Here is a 19,392-nt window from a genome sequence, read left to right as displayed (position 1 = left end):
ACTACGGAAATCTATTTCTCGCAGGCTTGGAAGCTGGAAGTCTGAGGTCAGGGCACCAGCTCGGCTGGGTTCTGGTGGGGGCCCTCTTGCGTGGCCCCAGGCAGCCGTCCCCTCTCTGCGTCCTCACGTGGAGGACACAGAGGCAGGCAGCTCTCTGGAGCCTCACTTATAAAGAGACTACTATCCCATTCATGAGCCTCCACCCCCATGACCTAATCGCCTCCCCAAAGCCTCACCCACTCCCAACACCATCACACTGGGGGTTAGGTTTGAACACATGCGTTTGGGGGAGACACGTTCAGTCCCTACCAACTTACATGTGGCAGAACCCAATCTGAACTGGCTTTAAGAAAAGCTGCTGACGAACAGAAGTGGGCAGGGGTTGGTGGTTTCAGCTTTAGACCCTTTGCCTTGTTTTTTCTCTCTGTCTCTCAGTTCCGACTTCCTCTCTGTTGGCTCTTTTTCAAGCCACATGGTACCCCTAGGAGCTCCACCTTAGCCCCACCAGGAGAAGAGAGCCCTCTTTCCCCCAAAGGGCCACCATTCAAAGTTCCAGACGTGATGCTCATCCCTGAACCAGTCACCCTGGTTGAGGGAATGTGACCACGCACCTGTGTGCAGATGCAGGTGGTTCCGGGGAAGGAGAGAGGATCTCTTGTCTGAGGAGGGGATTCTGGGCAGCAAACACCCAGATGCCTCCACTCCAGGTCCATGCAAAACATATTCAGACCATGGGCTTATGTAAGGCTTTGGTCTTTGTTACTCTGTAGTGTCTCTGGGTAATAAAACACACAGGAAACGCCTTTCCAGTGTGTAACCTCTGCTCTTTGTCTCTCATTTCCAGGGACCACTGGGTCTGGATGGCAAGCCTGTAAGTGATGACAGGACAATTCTATGTGGTCCTGGGAACAGGCCGCTTGTGGGGCTGGAAGTGATGGGGGGGGGTGTACCAGAGGGAAGGGACCACTGGAACCTGGCTCATCATGGGGACGTCATTTGGGCATCAGACTTCAATTCAAATCCAGACCCACTACTTGCTGACTATGCAGCCTTGGGGAGGCCCCTTCACCTCCCAAGCCTGGGCTCTGTCAAGTGCGGTCAATTAACCCTCCCCACATTAACCAGTGGAGAAGTATGGATAGCACTATTCCTGACGTCTAGTCAGCCTTCAAAGCATACAAGCCCCTCCTAGCCAGCCCCAGACACAGTCTCAACACTTCAGCGGTAGGCATTGGGCTGGTAAGATCTCAACACCTGGATGAGGAACCTGGGGTCCACAGGCATTTTCAGCAGAATGAATAAGCTGCTCAGGGAGACAGCATAAATAAATAAATAATTGGATGTGGATAGATAGGTAGGTGGGTGGATGGATGGTTGGATAGATGGATGAACAAATGGATAATAAATATTTGAATGGAAGGATGGATGGACGGATGGACAGATGAATGGCTTGAATAGATGGATGAGTGAGTGGGTGGAAGGAAGGATATATGAATGGATTGATGGAAGATGAATGGATGGGTGGAAGGATGAATGGATGGATGGATAGATGGAAGGAATTAACAAAGGTAGGATGGATGGATGGATGGATGACTGGATGACTGGATGTTGGATGAATAGATGGATGAACAAATGGATCGATGAATGGTTGGATGGAAGGACAGACAAATGAATAGAAAGATGAATGGGTTGATGAACAGATGGGTGAGTGAGTGGATGGAAAGAAGGGTGTATGAATGAATTTATGGAAGAGTGGATGGATGGATGGAAGAAAAGAAGGAAGGAAGGAAGGAAGGAAGGAAGGAAGGAAGGAAGGAAGGAAGGAAGGATAGATGACTGGATGGATGGATGGATGGATGGATGGATGGATGGATTTATGAATGGTTGAATAGGAGGACAAATGGATAGATGGATGAATGGGTTGATGAACAGGTGGATGGGTGGGTAGATGGCAGGAAGTAAAGATGGTTGGATGGAAAGAGGTAATAAGTCAATATTTGTACCAACAGTCGGATGCATGAGAAAGTAGATGAATTAGTGGGTGGACAAATTCATGATGGTTGAGCAGACAAGGGAATGAAGGAATGAATGAAATAAAACAAGTGATTGAGGAGTGGTCAGATGATATGTGCAGTATTAAAGGATGGAGGAATGAAAGGACCGCCTGGATGGACAATTGTTAAGTGAATGAATGAGCAAAAGCATTACCCACTGAAGGGATAATGGAGAGTTAGGGTTCAGCAGCCACTGGGCACAGCAGGTGCTGAGCTGGGAGGGCTCTGCTTTCACAGGGGAAGTGACAGCACATGTGCCCCTACCCCAACTGAAAGGTACCAGGGGGACGCCCAAGTCCCCTGCCTCCCTCATGCAGAAGACCGAGGTGTTGTCCAGCAAGGGCAACCCTCATTAACAGCAGGCAGACTTAAGTGCTTCCCCACCCAGCTCAGCCTCACAGGCCCTTCTGCCCCCAAAGCCTTAGGGAAACCAGAAGGGGAGCCAGCCCAGTTCTCCTCGCTCATGCCTGTTCTTTCTGCAACTTTTTTCTCCAGGGACTTCCAGGGCCCAAAGGGGAAAAGGTAAGTGATGCTGGCAGCTGTCTGGATGTAGATATGATGAAGGACACCAGAAAACTGCCTCCAAACCCCAGCTCCAGAGTGTGGCCTGGGCATGTCATATCCCCTCATAAAGCCTAAGTTTCCCCATCTGGAAAGTGGGACTGATAGTGCCCCCGTCCTAGTGGTTACATGGTTATGTTTAACAATTTAAAGTCCCAGAGGGGTTACACTGGAGTTCTCCCAGCACCAGAACATGACAAAACTCAAAGCACAGTCTTCCCAGAATGAGAAGCTTCTAAAGCAAGTAATCATGAAAGGGGGGTGCTAGGAGAGCCCTGGACAGGGGTGATCGAACAGTCACTGTGGGTGGTGTTCTTTGTGAGGAGTGCATGCCCCCCAGGAAAACAGATGATGGACTGCTGCCCCTGTGATCTCTACAGCCCCTGAGAGAAAGGCTTCCCTGACATTTGGCACTAAATGAGACCTCCTAGTGCCTCAGAATGGGAGAGAGGGGAGACCCAGTGTCCCACAGCAGGATCAGAGCAGGAAGGGCCCAGAGCAGACACAGCTGTGGCAGGATGCTTCTAGGGAAGGGCTGGGTGAACAGGGCCGCATCCACCCCAGCGCCCCGCTGGGATGGGATGTGCGTGCTGAGATGAGGGCAGCCAGGGTTCCATCCCACCAACAGAGCTGGGCCGGACGTGGGACTCAGAGCTCAGAGCATCAGGTTTGCATCAGGACTCCACCACCACCTGTATGGCTTTCAATGGGTTAGCCGGCTCTGCAGCCTCAGTTTCTCCCTCTGTCAGCTACAGCAACCTCACAGAGCCACGGGGAAGACTGCACGAGGTAATGGTCTGAGTGTCCTCTGTAGACGTGAGGCACACTTGCGGTTGGCAGGAGCGGTGATTTCTTCCCTGCTGGCTCTGGCTGAACAAAGCAGAGGCTTCAAAACCAGAGACAACTTGGTGTCTTGGCATCTATCACTGCCCCCAAACTTGGTGACTTAAAACGATCAAGTAATTACCATGCCTCACTGTGTTGAGGTTCCAGGATTCCAAGAGGACGCAGCGGGAATACTTTATCTCTGCTCCACCATGTCTAGGGGCTGGCGACAGACGGCACACCCTGCATCGGCTGGCTGTGCGACCTCGGGCAGGTTACTTAGCCTCTCTGTGCCTCAGTTTCCTCATTGGAAATGGAGATTAAAAACAGAACCCATGTGTTTGTTACACTTTGGTGAGATGATGTGTGTAAAACAGAGCACAGAATAAACCCTCAATACACATGACAAAGTAATAATAGTAGCAGTGATCTGTCTTCCTGTCTCTTATTCTTAGGGCACACCAGGAGACTTTGGCCCTCGGGTAAGAACCCATGCAAGACCCCCTCACCCACCCCATGTACTTTGTGTTATTGTATAATAAGGCACATCTAGCATTTCTTCTGGATCCTTACACATATCACACAGGTCCACAGGCTCTGCCCACTACCCACACTCTGTCCTGTGTGGTTTCACTGAAGTGGCTGCTGGCTGGAAGCCCCAGGACCTGGGCTGGCTGAGGCTACCCCCCCTGCACACATGGGTGTCTCTAGCAGACAGACATCCCAGTCATACTTACCACCATGGATGGGGGCATGGAGGAGGGGGGTATAGTGGAGCTAGTGCTGGCCCCAGACCATCCATGGCTGGCACCCTGGGCAGGTTACAGGATCGGCAGTCTTGAACCTAAAGCTCAGCTCTGCCATTATCAGCCCACGTAACCTTGAGCGACTCGCTTTCCCCTCTGAGACTCCGTTTCTCCAACTATGGTAGGTGGGAGTGACAGCCCCTGCCCCATGCTGCTGTGGCAGTGATAAAAGTAGGCACCCAGCACCCAGCGTGGGGACAGTAGATAGATCCCCTGGCCCACAGTGCCTCCAGGACCCAAGGTACCCAGAAATGCTTCGTGCCAATCCTGGGATCTCTTCAACAAAGCAGAATGGAGACCCCGGTGGGGCAGGCCCCACAAAGCAGATCTAGGCAGAGGGTCACTTGAGGCACCCTTGACGCATGCCCCCCCCCTTCCTGCCACAACAGGGGCTGAGGTCTGACTGCAGCTGCCCAGAGGAGGGCAGCAGAATGGTGTACTCCCAAGGTGTTTTCTTTTTCTTTTTTTTCGTTTGTTTTTATTTAAGTTCGATTTGCCAACATATAGTATAACACCCAGTGCCCATCCCATCAAGTACCCAAGGTGTTTTTAAGAAGGTATATGGGGTGGAAATTGTAGCCAGGTGAGTGAGTCACCCCCAGCTGGCATCTGCAAGCACTGGAGGCAGGGATGGAGCAAGGGTGGGAGGTGGGCACTGAGTGTGGGGGATGGACAGGAGAAACAGCTGCAGAGCCAGGGGTGGGCTGGGTCCCAGTCCCAGCTCTGTGGCCATGACACAGCTCCGAGCCCAGTTTGTGCAACCAGGCTAGGAGGGCCCACACCACAGGGGCTTGTGAGTAGGAGCTGAGAGCACCGGGCTGGCCCGGCTGAGTCCCCAGGACCAAAAGCTGACACATAGTCCCCAAAGTCATAGAAAAGGCACCCACATTGAATTTTGTGGCCGCCAAGAAAAATTCTTTGCTCACTTTCTAGTGGATGTGTGAAAGCTGATCTTCTAAAATGGAGTGCTCAGTCCTCAACACACTAGAACTCACCCAGCCTGGGAGTCCTGAGAGATTCTCCCCAAAGCCTTCTCTCCACTCTTCATGGGTATCCTCTTGTTGTCTCAGTGTTGTTTTGTTTTTTTAAGACTTTGTTTATTTATTCACGAGTGACACAGAGAGAGAGGCAGAGACACAGGCAGAGGGAGAAGCAGGCTCCCTATGGGGAGCCTGATGCTAGACTGGATCCCAGGACCCTGGAATCACCACCCGAGCCGAAGGCAGACCCTCAACCACTAAGCCACCCAGGTGCCCTGTCCCAGGGTTCTAGCCATCGCTGAAACAACTGACACCCTAGAAAGCTCTGAGCCTTAAAAGGACAATGTGTCACTGTCCATCAGGATCCTGTGGGGCAGTGGGAGGGATCTCTCTCATCAAAGGCAGAGGCTGCTGGCACCACCACCCCCCACCCCCACCACCCCCCACCACCCCGGCTCGGTCAGCTGTTGGCTGGGAGCTCGGCTGGGGATGATCTCTGCAGTCAGGGCTTCTCCCTACATGGCAGTGGGCTTCCTCAAGGGGCATCCCAAGACTCGCATTCCAGGAGGCTGGAAGCTACCTGCCAGGCCAGTGAGGAGCTATATCTGGAGCAGACATGCCATCCCTTCTACTGCGTATGATCTGTCCCGTCATTCATGGGGCCCATCCAGAGTCAAAGTGGGAGAAGAGGAGCATCCCCAGCCCTTGATGGGGAGTGCTGAGGTCCCATTGCAAGGGGCCTCTGGGATGGGAAAGGGCGTAGCAGCCACCTTTGGAGAACATCATCTGCCTCTCTCGGTTGCTGGGCTGGGTTAAGTGATTTTGTCTCCAGAAATCACCTCATCCTTTTCTAAATGACCTTTCTGCCTTCCTGACCACACAACCTGCTCACTGGCTAGATGGTTTTCCCACGGCTCCACCCAGGCTTTATAAGTAGAGAGCATCATGTGTACAGCCGCCGCATCTTCAAGGTAGCCTGGCCCAGTGGCGTGTCCGGGCCTGCTGGTTTGTGTGCTCCCTTGACCCACCCCTGTGTTTCCAGGGTTAGACCTCAGCCATCCGATCCCAGCGCACAGACAAGGCAGCTGGCCAGCCTCATGTCCCAAGTACTCAAAGCAAAACCTAAAAACCTCTCCTGGGGCCTGCTCAAGTGTCTGAACCCATATTCCTCCTCAATGCGTAGAGTCCAGGCCAGTGGCCCATTGTGGGGCCCCTGGGCTGTGAGGGGGAGCAGAGCGGGGTGGGTGGCTTCAGATTCTTCCTGACACATCATAAAATGAAACTGCAGTTACCCCCCACCATCCCACCATCCCACCCACGCACGGGCGAGCTAACCAACCTGGCGGTTTTCTTCACCTTGGACTGGACTCATAGCCTCTTGGTCGGGACCCTGGCAGTGTCACACCTGAGTGGTGGACACTGAGAGTTCCACTTAACTTTAATTGGGAAAACAAATGAGCTGTCTCTGAGGTACACTTGGCTAGAGAGGCAAACTTTCGTGTCATGGGATCTGAGGGTTACAAATGTGTCAAAAAGCTGTCGCTTGCCTCGGTGGCCAGAGGAAGTGCTGCCTTTCCTTGCTCTGTAACCCTGGGTAAACCATCACCCTCTCTGTGCCCTACCACTCTATCTGTAAAATGGGACAATAGCAATGCCCTGGCCAGGTGGTCACAAGGGTTGGGTGAGCCAGCTTTTGGGAGGTTCTCGCTCATCAGTGCTGGGCTACACAGCAGGGGTCACTCCACAAGCGGCTTCTTCCTTTCTTGGCTATGGGACATTTGGGGGCTGCTGTCCCTGTGAGCCAGGCTTGCCCTGTTGCTATACCTGATGCCAGTACTGGAAACGTAGCACTGAGGCAATAGGAAGTGCCGATGGCACCATGTCCTCCCACCTAGCAGATGCGGCCACAAGGCGAAGGTTCTGGATGCCTGAGGTCTGACCTAGTACTAACATTGGGTCCTTGAGTCGGAGATAGGATGCTGCATGACAGGGACCGTATGACCCTTCGATGTTCTTCTTTCTTTTTCCCAACATTTTATTTTATTTTATTTTATTTCATTATGTTTATTATATTTATTATATTATATTATTATAATATTTATGTCTATATGTTTATTATATTTCTATATTATATATACTTATATTAAATATATCATTTTTTACTTTATTATTTTATCATAACTGTAGGTGTACAATTAGTTGTAAGAAATAATAGCCCAGTGGTGTCACCTTGCCTCCCCGGAGCACAATCTCACAGCCAGGAAATTGTTACACTCCCCTTGCTTTATTTGGATTTCAGCCATTTTACTCCTCTGGGTGTCAGAGTCTGGTCGATGCTATCACACCCATAGATCTCTCGTGCTGCCACAGTCACCTCCCTCCCCACCCCATCTCTGACCCCTGGCCTCCCTTAACCCGTGCCCCATCACTGTGACTTTTCCATGTCAACAGTGTCGTGTAGATGCAGCCATACTGTAGGTCATCTTTGAGATTGGCTTATTGGCATTTGGTGTCATCCCCTTGAGATGCATCCAACTTGTTCACACACTGAGGGACATTTGGGTCGCTTCCAGTGTGGGGCCCTCACACCTAGAGCTGCTGTGAACCTGCATGTGCAGGGTTTTGTGTGAGCCTGAATTTTTCTGTCTCTGGTTGAGCACCCAGAGCACACTTCCATCACCTAAGAAAGTAGGAGCTGACCAAAGAGGAAGGTCCTTTCCAGGAAGAAGGGGGCTGCTGGGGCCCACATGCTTGCTTCTGCACCCAGCGTGTCTCATCTCATCTCATCTCTCATCATCTCATCTCTCAGCTGGGCTCCAGGCCCATCCCTTGGGGTATAAGAGGTCCAGTTAGCCTCTTATGCCAAAGTATGGGGACCTGTCCCTTCATGTGGCCACTAAGAGGTGGTAAGAATCCCAGTGACCAAATGGTTTCCTCTGAGCCCACCAAGGGCTGGGGAAGGGAAGGCATCAGGCTGTCTGTCTGTGGAGGCTTCTCTCTGGAGACTGGAGCCCCTTCCCTCCTCCTCACACTCCACCGGGCCCCATCTCTTCCAGGGAGACCAAGGGCAGGATGGAGCTGCTGGGCCTCCAGGGCCCCCTGGACCGCCTGGGGCCCGGGGCCCTCCCGGCGACACTGGGAAAGATGGCCCCAGAGGAGCACAAGGCCCAGTGGTAAGAGAGGACACGGAGGTGGGACACCCCAGACTTGGTTCTGTACCTTCCCAGACTTCAAATCCTGACCCAGAAACATCCCCAGCCATAACCTATCCCTAGTCCAGACCCAGGCCCATGCCTAACCCCAGCCCCAACCCCAATCCAGCACAAACCCACTACAGCCTCATACCTAAATGCCATTTAAGACCTTGATCCTAAACTCACTCCCAAATCCTGGTCCACACCCTCATTTCTGGCTATTATGCAGACCCTAACTCTGATCCCTGACTCCAAACCCAGCTCTTACCCTACACCCTAACCCCAAATAGAGCCAGAGACCCTAAACCTGACCTTGGCTGCAATTTCAGCCCTGAGACCCGTATGTGGTCACTTCCTCCACAGGAAGTCCCTTTCTGTCCCTCTCTCCCCCTCCTTTCTTCCTTCCCTCCAGTACTAACTAGTTAGGCTCAGTTGTCCTCCTATAGTTCTACCCAAACCCCGGAGGCCAGACTTAATTGTAAGCCCTTCCCCTAAGGCAGGGACTCAGTCCTGCGCTTCCCCTCACATGCAGAGCCAGCTCCTCCACCAGACTGCCACCAGGGTCCCCTCTCAGGGCAGCTAGCTACTCCACGAGCTCATCCACTCCTATTCCTGTGGGGCACCTAACTCCCTGAGCCTCAATGTTCTCATCTGCAAAGTGGGAATGATGACAGCCACTCACAAAACAAGAGACCACTTGGAGCCCTGGCCCAGGGCCCGGCAGGGGGAGGGGGCTCAGTGAACTGCAGAGCCCCTGCACCCCCTTAAGAGGCTCCCCGCTTCTGCCTCCTCAGGGTCCCAAAGGAGAGGCTGGACGGGACGGCGACATGGTCAGTATCCGGAGCTGGTAGGACCGTGGTGCCCAGCCCGGAAGCCCCTGTCCCACTCACAGCCAGCAGTGGGGAAACGATGGGCCAGGCCCCCAGCCCTGCAGCACACCCACCACACTGCTCGCAATCTGCAGGGAAGCGGCCCTAAGCATGGGGGCATGGGGAGTCGGGAGTCGGCCTAGAGCAGGGGAGGCCCTACCCCCTGCTGTCCGGCAGCTGGTGTTGTCCTTTATAAACTGAACATGAGGAAGACACCCAGAAGCAGCTCCCAGCAGCCCATTTAACATTTCTCTTCTCCTGTTCCAGGGCTTGACAGGACCCCCAGGCCCCAAGGTGAGTGCTCCTCCCTGTCCCCTGCCCCAGGCCTGGGAGGCATGGGCTCCCCAGCCCCCCACCCCTGCCAGCCACCAGCCACAGGTCATTCTCTCCCTGAGCAGGGGTGGCAAAGACAGCTGTGACCTGCCCCAAGGGGAAAGGCTTTCCTTGCTTTTTCCCTCATCTCGGAAACACCCCTTGAGGATGGGGCATCACATCCCCACTTCCTCAGGCAGTGACTCATCCAGGGTCACTCAGCTTGCGGCGGGGGGGGGGGGGGGGCAGGGGGATGGGACCCAGTCAGGAGTGGAGGCCAGTACTGTCCGACCCACCATCCATGTGTACCCCTCTAGGGGCTGGGGGTCTCTAGGCTGTACCCAGTCATTGGGGCCACTTCCACCAGAGGAGCAGGTGGCCTGGTTTTTGGGCCATGCTCTGAGGGCTCTGACCTCTCTCTTGCACCTCCCCTGCATCCCCCTCAGGGTGAGCCCGGCATTCCTGGAAAGAAGGTGAGGGGTGCCCAGGAGGGGCTTCTGGGTTGGGGGTGTGGGCAGTAGCTGGGGAGATGAGCAGGGGCTCCCCATGGAGCAGGACCGGGGTGGGGGTGGGGGGCGGCCACAGGGAAGTTGGCACCAGCCCTGAGTCCTCACTGTGGATGGCTGCTCTGGCCTCCATCTCTGAAACCAGGATCTTGTTTGTTCATTCACTTGCTCGTCCTTTCCACAAACACAGCAAATTTGTTCCTACTTCAGAGCCCTGGACAGTGGTTCTCAAGGTGTGGACCTGAGGCCAGTGGTATCAGCATCGCTAGGGGCTTCCTAGATAGGCACATTTGGGAGCCTACCTCAGAGACACTAGGGGTGGGCCACGGGGATATAGGGATTTACAATAAATCCATATTTGGTCTCCATCCTCTGGATTTCTCGAACAGTGTGCCTAAAACCCTTGGAATATCCTGAGTGATGAACCTAATTTGAAGTTGTCTTGTTATGTGAATTAGGTGACTTTGGGACCACTCCACCCCCACCCCTCCACCCCTCCAGGGTTGGAGGTTGAACCAGTCTCACCAGTGGCAGCGAGCGATTTAATCACTCATGCCTGTCATGATGCCTCCATAAAACCCAAAAGGATAAGGTTCTGAGAGCTTCTGGGTTGGTGAACACATGGAGATTTGGGGAGAGTGGCTCCCCTAGAGAGGGCATGGAAGCTCCCCTTCCCCACACCTTGCCTGATGTATCTCTTCCAGCTGGATGTTCCTGAGTTCTATCCTTTCTAGTAAACTGGGAATCTAGTAAGTGAAGCATTTCCCTGAGTGTTGTGAGCTGCTCTAGCAAGTTCACGGAACCCAAGGAGGAAGTAGTAGGAATCTGCAATCTATGGGGGTTGATCTGAAGCACAAGTGACAACCAGGCTTACTCCTGGTGCTTGAAATGTGTGGGTTAGTGGGAAAGAGGGGACACTCTTGTAGGACTGGGCTCTTACCCTGTGGGATCTGATGCTGTCTCCAGGTAGACAAGTATCAGAATTGGGTTGAACTATAGGACTCCTGGCTGATGGCAGAGAATCACTTGGAATCACCATCAGAATTGGCGACCAGAACTCATAGCCAGGGTCTAATCAGCAGCCCCCCTGAGTGATGCTGGCATGCACTCCAGTTTGGGAACCACTGGCCTGGGATGATCTTCCCCCACCCAAAAATCTGTCCCCTCCCGCAGGAGACCATCCCTCCAAGTCCCTCCAACCCACCACTCCCTACACTCTCTTCCCAGCACTGCTTCCACCCCCTGGCATGGTGCTGTGTGTTTATCGGGATATTTCTTTGCCCTCAGGCCCCTCTCACCCCCTGAGTGAGGGACCCCATCCGCCTAGCCCACAACACTGCTCACAAGATATCTGTTGACTGAACAATGAATCCCCCCTCCTCCATCTGGCCATCCCTTCCTTTGGTGCACAGCTGCTGGCCCACGCTCTCGGCTGGTCCCGGAGTTCTGTCCCACCCCCGTCCCAACCCAGGGTGACAGGTGCCGGTGCCAGCAGAGGACTGGTGTGCAGGGGAGCACAGGGTGGGAGAGATGGCCAAAGCCGGCCAGTATGCCCAGGCCTGAGGGCTGTAGCTTCAGCTGCTCTCTCCTCAGGGGGATGACGGGATGCCAAGCCAGCCAGGACTTCCTGGACCCCCAGGTCCCAAGGTAGGTACCTGTGCCTCCCACCTCCCATGGCTCCCATCTGTCCGGGGAGGCTCCTAGCTGGCCCTTTCACAATGCCAGGGGCACATGCTGATGCCCGGGGCAGGCCAGAGAAAGGCAGTGGGAAGGCCTTGGGCCCCACTTGCCACTGGCCAGGGCATCCCATCCAGCCATTTGCCTCCCCGCATACCCTCACGCCCTCCTCGCTCCCATCCCAGGTGGCCCCCACTCTATCCTGTCCCCAGGCTAGAACCAGGGTATCATCCTTGCTCTCCTAGACCTTGGAGAGGGCCAGCCTGCCTCCACAATGTCTCTTGAGCCCCTGAGCTGCCCTAACGATGCGCCAAGACCCAGATTAGAGTAGGTGGCAAGATCCGGAGTCCCCAGGGTTTGGGGAGGAGTCCTGAGGCCCAGAGGGGCTCAAGCACATTCCCCAGAAGTCTGTCAAAGCCAGCAAGCCCAGGCAGCCCCTCCCCTGCCCTTGGCACTCACTCACTGCGAATGTCTCTGTCTCTGTTGCAGGGCGAGCCAGGGAATGCAGGGCCTCGGGGAGAAAATGGTGTGGACGGCGTCCCAGGGCCCAAGGTGCCTTACAGTGTGTGGAGCAGACCAGGGCCCCATCGTTGGGTGACAGGGCTTTGCCTCCATTTGCCCTCTTAACTGGGGAGTCCCGGGAGGGCTTGGGCCCCAAGGTCTCATTCCATGGGCAGCCAGAGGCTGGCTGGGGATGGGCGCAGGTGGCATTGGGTGAGTGACAAGGCGTCCTCCAAGCTCTGCCATGTGACTAGGGCATCTCGTAGCCACGGGCACCAGGGCCTCCCTCGGTTGCTCATCTCTGCCCACTGTGGGGCCCCTTACAGGAGCCCCGTTCCTTGGGTGCCAGTTGCCTACATTAGTCCCCTAGGGCTCCAGCAAGTGGGTTCTGTGCTTTTTGGTGACTAGGAGGCAGAGGGGCATGGGGTGGCCATGGGCACATGGCTGCAACCTCACATCCCCACAGGGAGAGCCTGGCCAGCGAGGCACTGATGGGGCCACAGGACTACGGGTAAGCAAATCTCCCCTCTGGCCACAGCAGGGGGACCCAGGGCCCCAGCTTCTTTAAAACCCCCCAGAGACCAGTACCCCAGGGACCCCAGAGAAGCAGTAGAGCTCCAGGAAATGGGAGTCTCTCTCTTTTTTTTTTTTTTTTTTTTTTAATGATCATCCATTAGCGATTTTTAAATTTTTCATCCCACGGTACGTGCTTTTGGCAAAATGCTCAAATGCGAATGTGGAAAACAAGTCCTGCACTGGTGGAGTGGCTGGCCTCCCAGAGTCTTTTCTTCTCAGGTGCAAGCAGATGCCTTCAGTGCTTCACTTGTGGTGTCACCCCACCCCTGTGGGGCACCTTCCCCAGCCTCGAGGTTCCTCCCTGTCTCCAGAACCATAGCCTCCCCGACTGGCCTCAGACTTTTGTGCCCAGACGCTATTGATTCACCATTAAATCCACATCCAGTTAACATCCTGTTCTCCATGCTGGGGCCTCCAAGCAGTCACATGCCCTTATGCTCCCAGAGGTGGCTTTTCTCCTCAAACAAAACAAAACTGAGGCTAAACCCACAGCGTGGTGGTGCAGGGGGCACAGAGTATGGAAATGTGTGAACCATACCGTTCCCAGCAGGCCATGACCACAGAGGCTGCTGGCAAGTGAGGCCCTAGCCGGGTCCCTTGCCCTGTGCAAGGGGCTGGCCCCAGGCCTGACCAGAGTGCAGCCCTCCTGGCCGTGGCCCCAGCAGAGAGCAGCCTGGGGCAGAGGCAGATTCCGAGACGAAGGGCAGGACCTGCAGCAGAGCACCTGCCTGCCCGCACACGTGCCTCTGCAGACAGTGGTGCGAACACACAAATGTGCAGGCCTGGTGGGCATGTGCTTGTTAGTCACACACGGCACCCACAGCCCTTTGCAGAGCCGGGGAGATGGAGGCACAAGGGCAAGATCCAGCCGGCACATCTTGTATCGATCTAAGCAGTGTTTGGGCTTTGGGAGGAGAATGTTTATTTTTGCCTTTTTGCCAACGTTTAAAAATCAGAAGAACTTGATGTCAAAGTGAGACTTTCTGTTTTCCCCCGGAGAACTCCAGGTTAGGGCAGCGGACTTCAGTTCCCACACGAATGACAGCAGGACTAGGCAGTGACATGTTCCTCTCTTGGCTCCAGGCCTGCCCCTCCTTCCCTCCCGGACACCTGCTGCCTGGCCCCTGGAGCCATTTTCTCAGTGACTGGGATACCAGTGGCCCTGTAGATCCCAGAGAATGAGCTCGAGGGTCGGGGTGGGGGGGTCCCATCAGATTACAGCTGAGCCAGCACAGGGCACACAGACCTCCATATGAGCCAGGTTCCTAGATTCCCTGGTTGAGACACAGACGTTGGCACCATGGCTCTGCCCTAAAATTCTTACTCTTCCTCCTGCCTCAGGGTCCCCAGGGCCTCAAGGGTGAGCAAGGAGACACAGTGGTGATCGACTACGATGGCAGGATCTTGGATGCCCTGAAGGTAGGTTCCTGACAGGACCAGGACCCCACCTTGTTCTCTTCCTGAGGCAACAACCACATACTATGCAAATTAACCCTGCATTTCTTTGCACAAGGGACAGGAGGCAGTTTAGCACAAAGACCCCAGCTTCCCCAGGTACGCCTGATAAGGAAATCAGGGCTGTGCTGAGACCTCCCTGGGCGCTAAGAGCTTCTGTGAACGGTTTATGTGGGCCTGAGCTCCCTGGAGGCCAAAGCATAGAAGGGAAGCTCCCCGCTGGGGGCGAGGGGCAGGAGACAAAGCTTTCAAAGCATTTCCTGATGTCCTCCTTGCACCTTCCCAGATAACACAAGCCAGAGGGCTAGGTCTTCTAGTAGCTGGTGGGGGAAGATGACAGCGGCAGGGCTGCCACAAGGAGCCTCAGGGGATGCGTGGCCGCTGAGCCCTGCCCGGTGCCTGACAGACTTGGGACCCATCACCACTGGAGAGAGAGGTTGGGTGCCAGCTGTTCACGGCTTCCAGGAAAGGGAGCTCGGGAGGGACAGGAACAAACATCAGAGACCAGACTGGGCCTCGGCACCTGACCCCACCTGAGCTCCATTCCAGTTATCTCCCACAGGCCTCAGGGAAACACAAGCAGGTAGCACCACGGGCCTGCATGGTGCAGCGTGGCCTGAAGGCATGCACAGGCTTGGTGCATCCAGGCCCCACTTGGAGAACCAACCTGAGTCCAGGGAGGTGGGATGTAGATATTGGCTGCCAGACTGGAATGAGGCATCCAGCCAATGGGCAGTGGGCTGACAGTTGGTTCTTGATCAGGGAAGCAATGTTAATACATATTGTGGGGGTGCCTGGTGGCTCAGTCAGTTAAGCATCTGCCTTCAGCTCAAGTCATGATCCCAGTGTCCTGGAATGGATCCCTGTGTTCCCTGCTCAGAGGGAATCCTGCCTCTCCCTCTCCCTTTGCCTGCTGCTGCCCCTGCTTGTGCTCTCTCTCTGTCAAATAAATAAAATCTTTTTAAATGTGTGTGTGTGTGTGTGTGTGTGTAAATTGTGGGCAGGCTAGCTGAGGAATGGCGTGGACAGTGAATAAAAGTGGGTGTGATGGCAGGGGGGCCTTGGTGGGGTGGGGTGGGCTCTGGGCCTGGGCAGGTGGAATGGAAGAAGATAGGAAGACCAGAGATGTCTCAATGGAGGTGCTAGCAAGAAGGGGACAGTTTGCTGGGACGAGGGGAGTAACAGAGCAGGGTGCAGCCTTGAGGAGGAGGCATGCATCCAGAGGGTGACGATGAGCCATGTGGGCAAGTGGCCTGTAGGAAGCCTGGGCCAGAATGGGAGCTTGGGTAGGATGAGACACCATCACTTATTCATGACACCTAGGACTCTCCAGCCCTGGCCAACAGCAGAGCACAGAGCTGATGGGCAGAGAGCTCATGGGAGGGATAGAGATGCTCAGCCACTGTCAGGGATAAAATTTTTGGCTGGTCTTGAATACCAACAGGAGATTTACCCATGCTTCAAGAGGCAATAGGGAGCCATCGCAGGATCTTGAGCAGAGGAGTATTGTGAAGAAAGCTGTATTTGGGGTATACTAGCTCTGAAGGCAGAGGGATTCTGGATCTACTGTGGTAGTGGGACACCATGGTATCTCATCCAGTCCCTGGTGCCACCTCCCTGCCTGCCTACCCCCCTGCCACCGCCAGACAAGAGGGCCTGGCCTGACCTGACAGGGTGGGAAGCAGGCTATGAGGGCAGCTGTTGCAGGCCAGCCGGACAGAGCCCCAGGCCCCGGGGGGAAGGAATGAGCCAACAATTGGGGGGGATGACCTGCATAAATACTCACCAGCTTGGCTTTCACATACAGGGTCCTCCCGGGCCACAGGGTCCCCCAGGACCACCAGGGATCCCCGGAGCCAAGGTCAGTTCATGGACAGTTGTGTGGGCCCCCTCCAAACCCCTTAATTCCAGCACCCACCTCCCCTCTCCTCTCTGCTTCTCTCCTGGATCCCACCCCAACTTCTGGGAGCTCATAGAAGGTGGCCCTGCTCCTTCTGATCCAAGCGTGGTGCCTTCCTCCTGGCCCTCGCTCCTCCAGGAAACCTCATTCACGAGTGTAAACCCTTAAGACATCCCCAGGTCCCAGAGATGACATAGCTGTTCTTATGGCCTATACACATTGTTTACCCCACCCAGCTGGCTCAAGAGAAAGAGCTCAAACTTGGATATCGGGTAAGATCTGGACCTGGCCATCGCGCTGTTCTGTGTGGCCTGCAATGAGTCATTTAATACACCCCTCCCCAGAGTCTCAACTTCCAAACTGGTAACCTCCCAGACTATAGATTATAACTCTGGTCTGCATCTGCCCAGAGGAGCTGAGGAGAGGGCCAGTGCCTGGCACGGGGCTGGCTGGGTACCCAATGGGCACCTTCTGAGATACCACCAACTGCAGAGACCCGACCCAGGGACATTGTGCTGATTGGGAGAAGCAGACCAGCCACGGGTCTCTCTCAGGGGCCACCAGACACCGTAACCTCTCTTGCTTTTTGTTCCCTTCCAGGGTGAGCTGGGATTGCCTGGTGCCCCGGGAATCGACGGAGAGAAGGTCTCTGGGCCTTTCATTTGCTTGGCGATGCTGGTGCCTAGTGTGGGGCTGTGTGTGTGTATGCATGTGTGTGTGTGTGTGCGCGCGCGTGTGTACAGAGTTAGATGCCACAGAACAGAGTACGCTGCCTGGGTGAATGTCCTGGTTCTGCCCTGAGGCCTCAGGCCAGCTGCTCACTTTCTGGTTCCCCACTGGGAGGGGAGGATGGCACAGTTATTAAGAGATAATTCTGTGTGTGGAAAACAGAGAGCGATGCATTGTGCGTGATATAGCGAAGAGTCTTCAAATGTTACCTAATGCCGTTACTGTTACTCTCAGTATAGTGAGTGCTGTGAACATTGCTGTAAGTGTACACACCTATGTGTGTGTTCCTGTACACATAGCACGGTGTCAGGGGCATCACTGACATTCATGGGAGTGGCTGTAGTGCCAGGTCCCTAGGTGTGCCACACCTCCGACACTACGTGATGGAGAGAGGGAATGAATGGATGGTGGGGGGGTATGTGGGGGTTGGGTCTCCACTCACCGGTGTCTGAGATGTGAACACAGGGTTGACCCCCCCCCAAGCCCTGTGAGGGCCCCTGCGGGGGCTGCCCAGTCCCACTCACTCCACCCCTCCCCCCGCTGGCCCACCCAGTCCCCTTGGTGCAGTCACTGCCTGGGTCAGAGGCAGGGACCCACCTGAAGAAGGGGGAGTCTAACCTGGCCGGACTAAGCCCTAGAGACCTGCTGGGGCAGGGAGGGGAGCCTGCCTGCTGATTTCCACCCACTCCTTGTTCTTGTGGCTCGCAGGGTCCCAAAGGAGCTAAAGGAGACCCAGGAGAGGCTGGGCCGACAGGACCCAAAGGGGAGGCAGGCGAGATGGGGCTGTCGGGCCTCCCGGTAAGTGGCTGCTTGGCCCTGCCCTGCTCTGCCCAGGCGGGGGTTCCAAGGCCAATGCGTGCCCACCCACCTGCAGCTGCGGGGGAGAGGGGCACAGCGGGGGCCCTGCTGACACCACCCAGCCCCGGGCCACCGATCTTTGACAGGAAGCTCTGCCTCAGCCCATGCCGCTTGGACTCTCGGAGTCCCTGAACTCTCTTCCTTCTCCGTACAAGGACCTACCTTCTGCCTGCCTCCCAAGGCCACTGAACAGGTGGAAGGGAGCTGGCAGGGGGCTGACCACTCAGGATGGCATCCTGCTCTGTCTCCTGCCAGCTCTGGAACCCTGCACGAGCATCCTAACCCCCCTGGGCCTCGGTTTCTCCCCCTCTAAAATGAGGATGATTGTCTCCCACTCGTGAGATCCTGTACATGAGCCTGTACAACAGGGCTGAGAGTGGTGGCCACGTGATAAATAGCCACCATCACCGTCATCATGGCTGGACTCAAATAGTTGTGGGTTCAAGCGACTACCGGGTGCCACCTCTTCACATCTGGTGTTCATCCATGAGGCTCCTTCAGCTAGAGAGGTGGCTGGTCTTAAACCCGGGTCTTCGCTTCCAGAGCCGCTGGGTGCCCCCAACACCCGCCTCACAGGATACAGTTTATATCGCTTTTAATGGACTCTCCAAAAACCCACTTGCTGGGCACCCAGAGAGTGGCACCAATTTAGGGGAAACTGCTTCAAGCTGCAGAGGCCAGCTTGTGGCTGATGCTGCAGGCCTTATGGGGAAGGAAGGAGAGCTAACAACACCGTGGGTGGTGCTTTTGGTAATGGACAGAAAGGGCTGAAGACCATCCTCTCCTGCAGGGTACCGATGGCGCCAAGGGGGAGAAGGGAGAGTCGGCATCTGACAGCCTACGGGAGAGCCTGGTAAGGGGGGGGCTGCTGAGGACCAAGGTCTCCCCTCAGTGTCAGGCCCAGGCGGACTGGGTTCCCGAACCTTGGGACAGAAAGGCCATGTAGCCTGACCAAACCCAGGGCAGTGAGGGAGGTGGAAGGAGGGAGCCTCGGGCTGTGTCCTCCAGCTGAGGCCCATCTGAGAACCCCAAAGGCCAGCCCCTGGGCACCCTTCTGGGGGCGGGAAGAAGACTCAGCCCAGTGGCCCAGGGCCTAGCCCCCCTAGGAGGGCTCATCCACTGTCCAGTGTGTTCAAGTGTGGGCGAGTGAGGTATGATGGAGTGGGGGTGTCTAATCCACTTCTAACTGCTTCCTAGGCCCAGATCATAGTGGCGCCAGGGCCCCCAGGCCCCCCTGGTCCCCCAGGCCCCACGGTAAGAACATTTGGCTTGAAGTAGCCGAGATATGCAGAGGATGGGGACCCCAGGCTTGGAGCTGTGACCCAGAGAAGGACAGGACTTCCCGGCAGGGAGGGGGCATATCTAGCAATCTGGCAGAGCGTGGGTCTGGGCTTGGGAGGTTGCAGAGGTCAGGATCACAGGGGCCACAGAGTGGCCTAGAAGCCTTGGTGACCACTGCAAGAGGAATGTGGCTCTGAGATCCAGACCCAACCTGATGGCCTTTCTGATTTGCTCTGTCCTCCTCCAGGGCCTTCAGGGAATCCAGGGTCCCAAGGTGAGTTCTGGGGCATGGGGGGAAACCTCTCTAC

General features: G+C 55.4%; 1 protein-coding gene across 1 annotated transcript in view; it reads left to right on the top strand.

Annotated features, from left to right (window-relative positions):
- The window catches only part of COL23A1 (collagen type XXIII alpha 1 chain), a 322,912-nt gene that overhangs the window by 294,660 nt on the left and 8,860 nt on the right, over nucleotides 1-19,392 (top strand). Inside the window, exons 6-22 of the mRNA XM_055302599.1 lie at nucleotides 845-871; nucleotides 2,550-2,576; nucleotides 3,896-3,922; nucleotides 8,283-8,399; nucleotides 9,215-9,250; nucleotides 9,557-9,583; nucleotides 10,048-10,074; nucleotides 11,701-11,754; nucleotides 12,274-12,336; nucleotides 12,752-12,796; nucleotides 14,203-14,280; nucleotides 16,124-16,177; nucleotides 16,817-16,861; nucleotides 17,654-17,743; nucleotides 18,594-18,656; nucleotides 19,001-19,057; nucleotides 19,332-19,358. Coding sequence (XP_055158574.1) covers nucleotides 845-871; nucleotides 2,550-2,576; nucleotides 3,896-3,922; nucleotides 8,283-8,399; nucleotides 9,215-9,250; nucleotides 9,557-9,583; nucleotides 10,048-10,074; nucleotides 11,701-11,754; nucleotides 12,274-12,336; nucleotides 12,752-12,796; nucleotides 14,203-14,280; nucleotides 16,124-16,177; nucleotides 16,817-16,861; nucleotides 17,654-17,743; nucleotides 18,594-18,656; nucleotides 19,001-19,057; nucleotides 19,332-19,358 — 864 coding nt within the window. The remainder of the gene's footprint in view (nucleotides 1-844; nucleotides 872-2,549; nucleotides 2,577-3,895; nucleotides 3,923-8,282; nucleotides 8,400-9,214; nucleotides 9,251-9,556; nucleotides 9,584-10,047; nucleotides 10,075-11,700; nucleotides 11,755-12,273; nucleotides 12,337-12,751; nucleotides 12,797-14,202; nucleotides 14,281-16,123; nucleotides 16,178-16,816; nucleotides 16,862-17,653; nucleotides 17,744-18,593; nucleotides 18,657-19,000; nucleotides 19,058-19,331; nucleotides 19,359-19,392) is intronic.

Source organism: Nyctereutes procyonoides, unplaced genomic scaffold, assembly GCF_905146905.1.
Source record: "Nyctereutes procyonoides isolate TBG_1078 unplaced genomic scaffold, NYPRO_anot_genome, whole genome shotgun sequence".
In the NCBI taxonomy this organism is placed as follows: domain Eukaryota; kingdom Metazoa; phylum Chordata; class Mammalia; order Carnivora; family Canidae; genus Nyctereutes; species Nyctereutes procyonoides.
The sequence above is the reverse complement of the archived record's forward strand: the minus strand, read 5'-3'. Positions and strand labels throughout refer to the sequence as shown.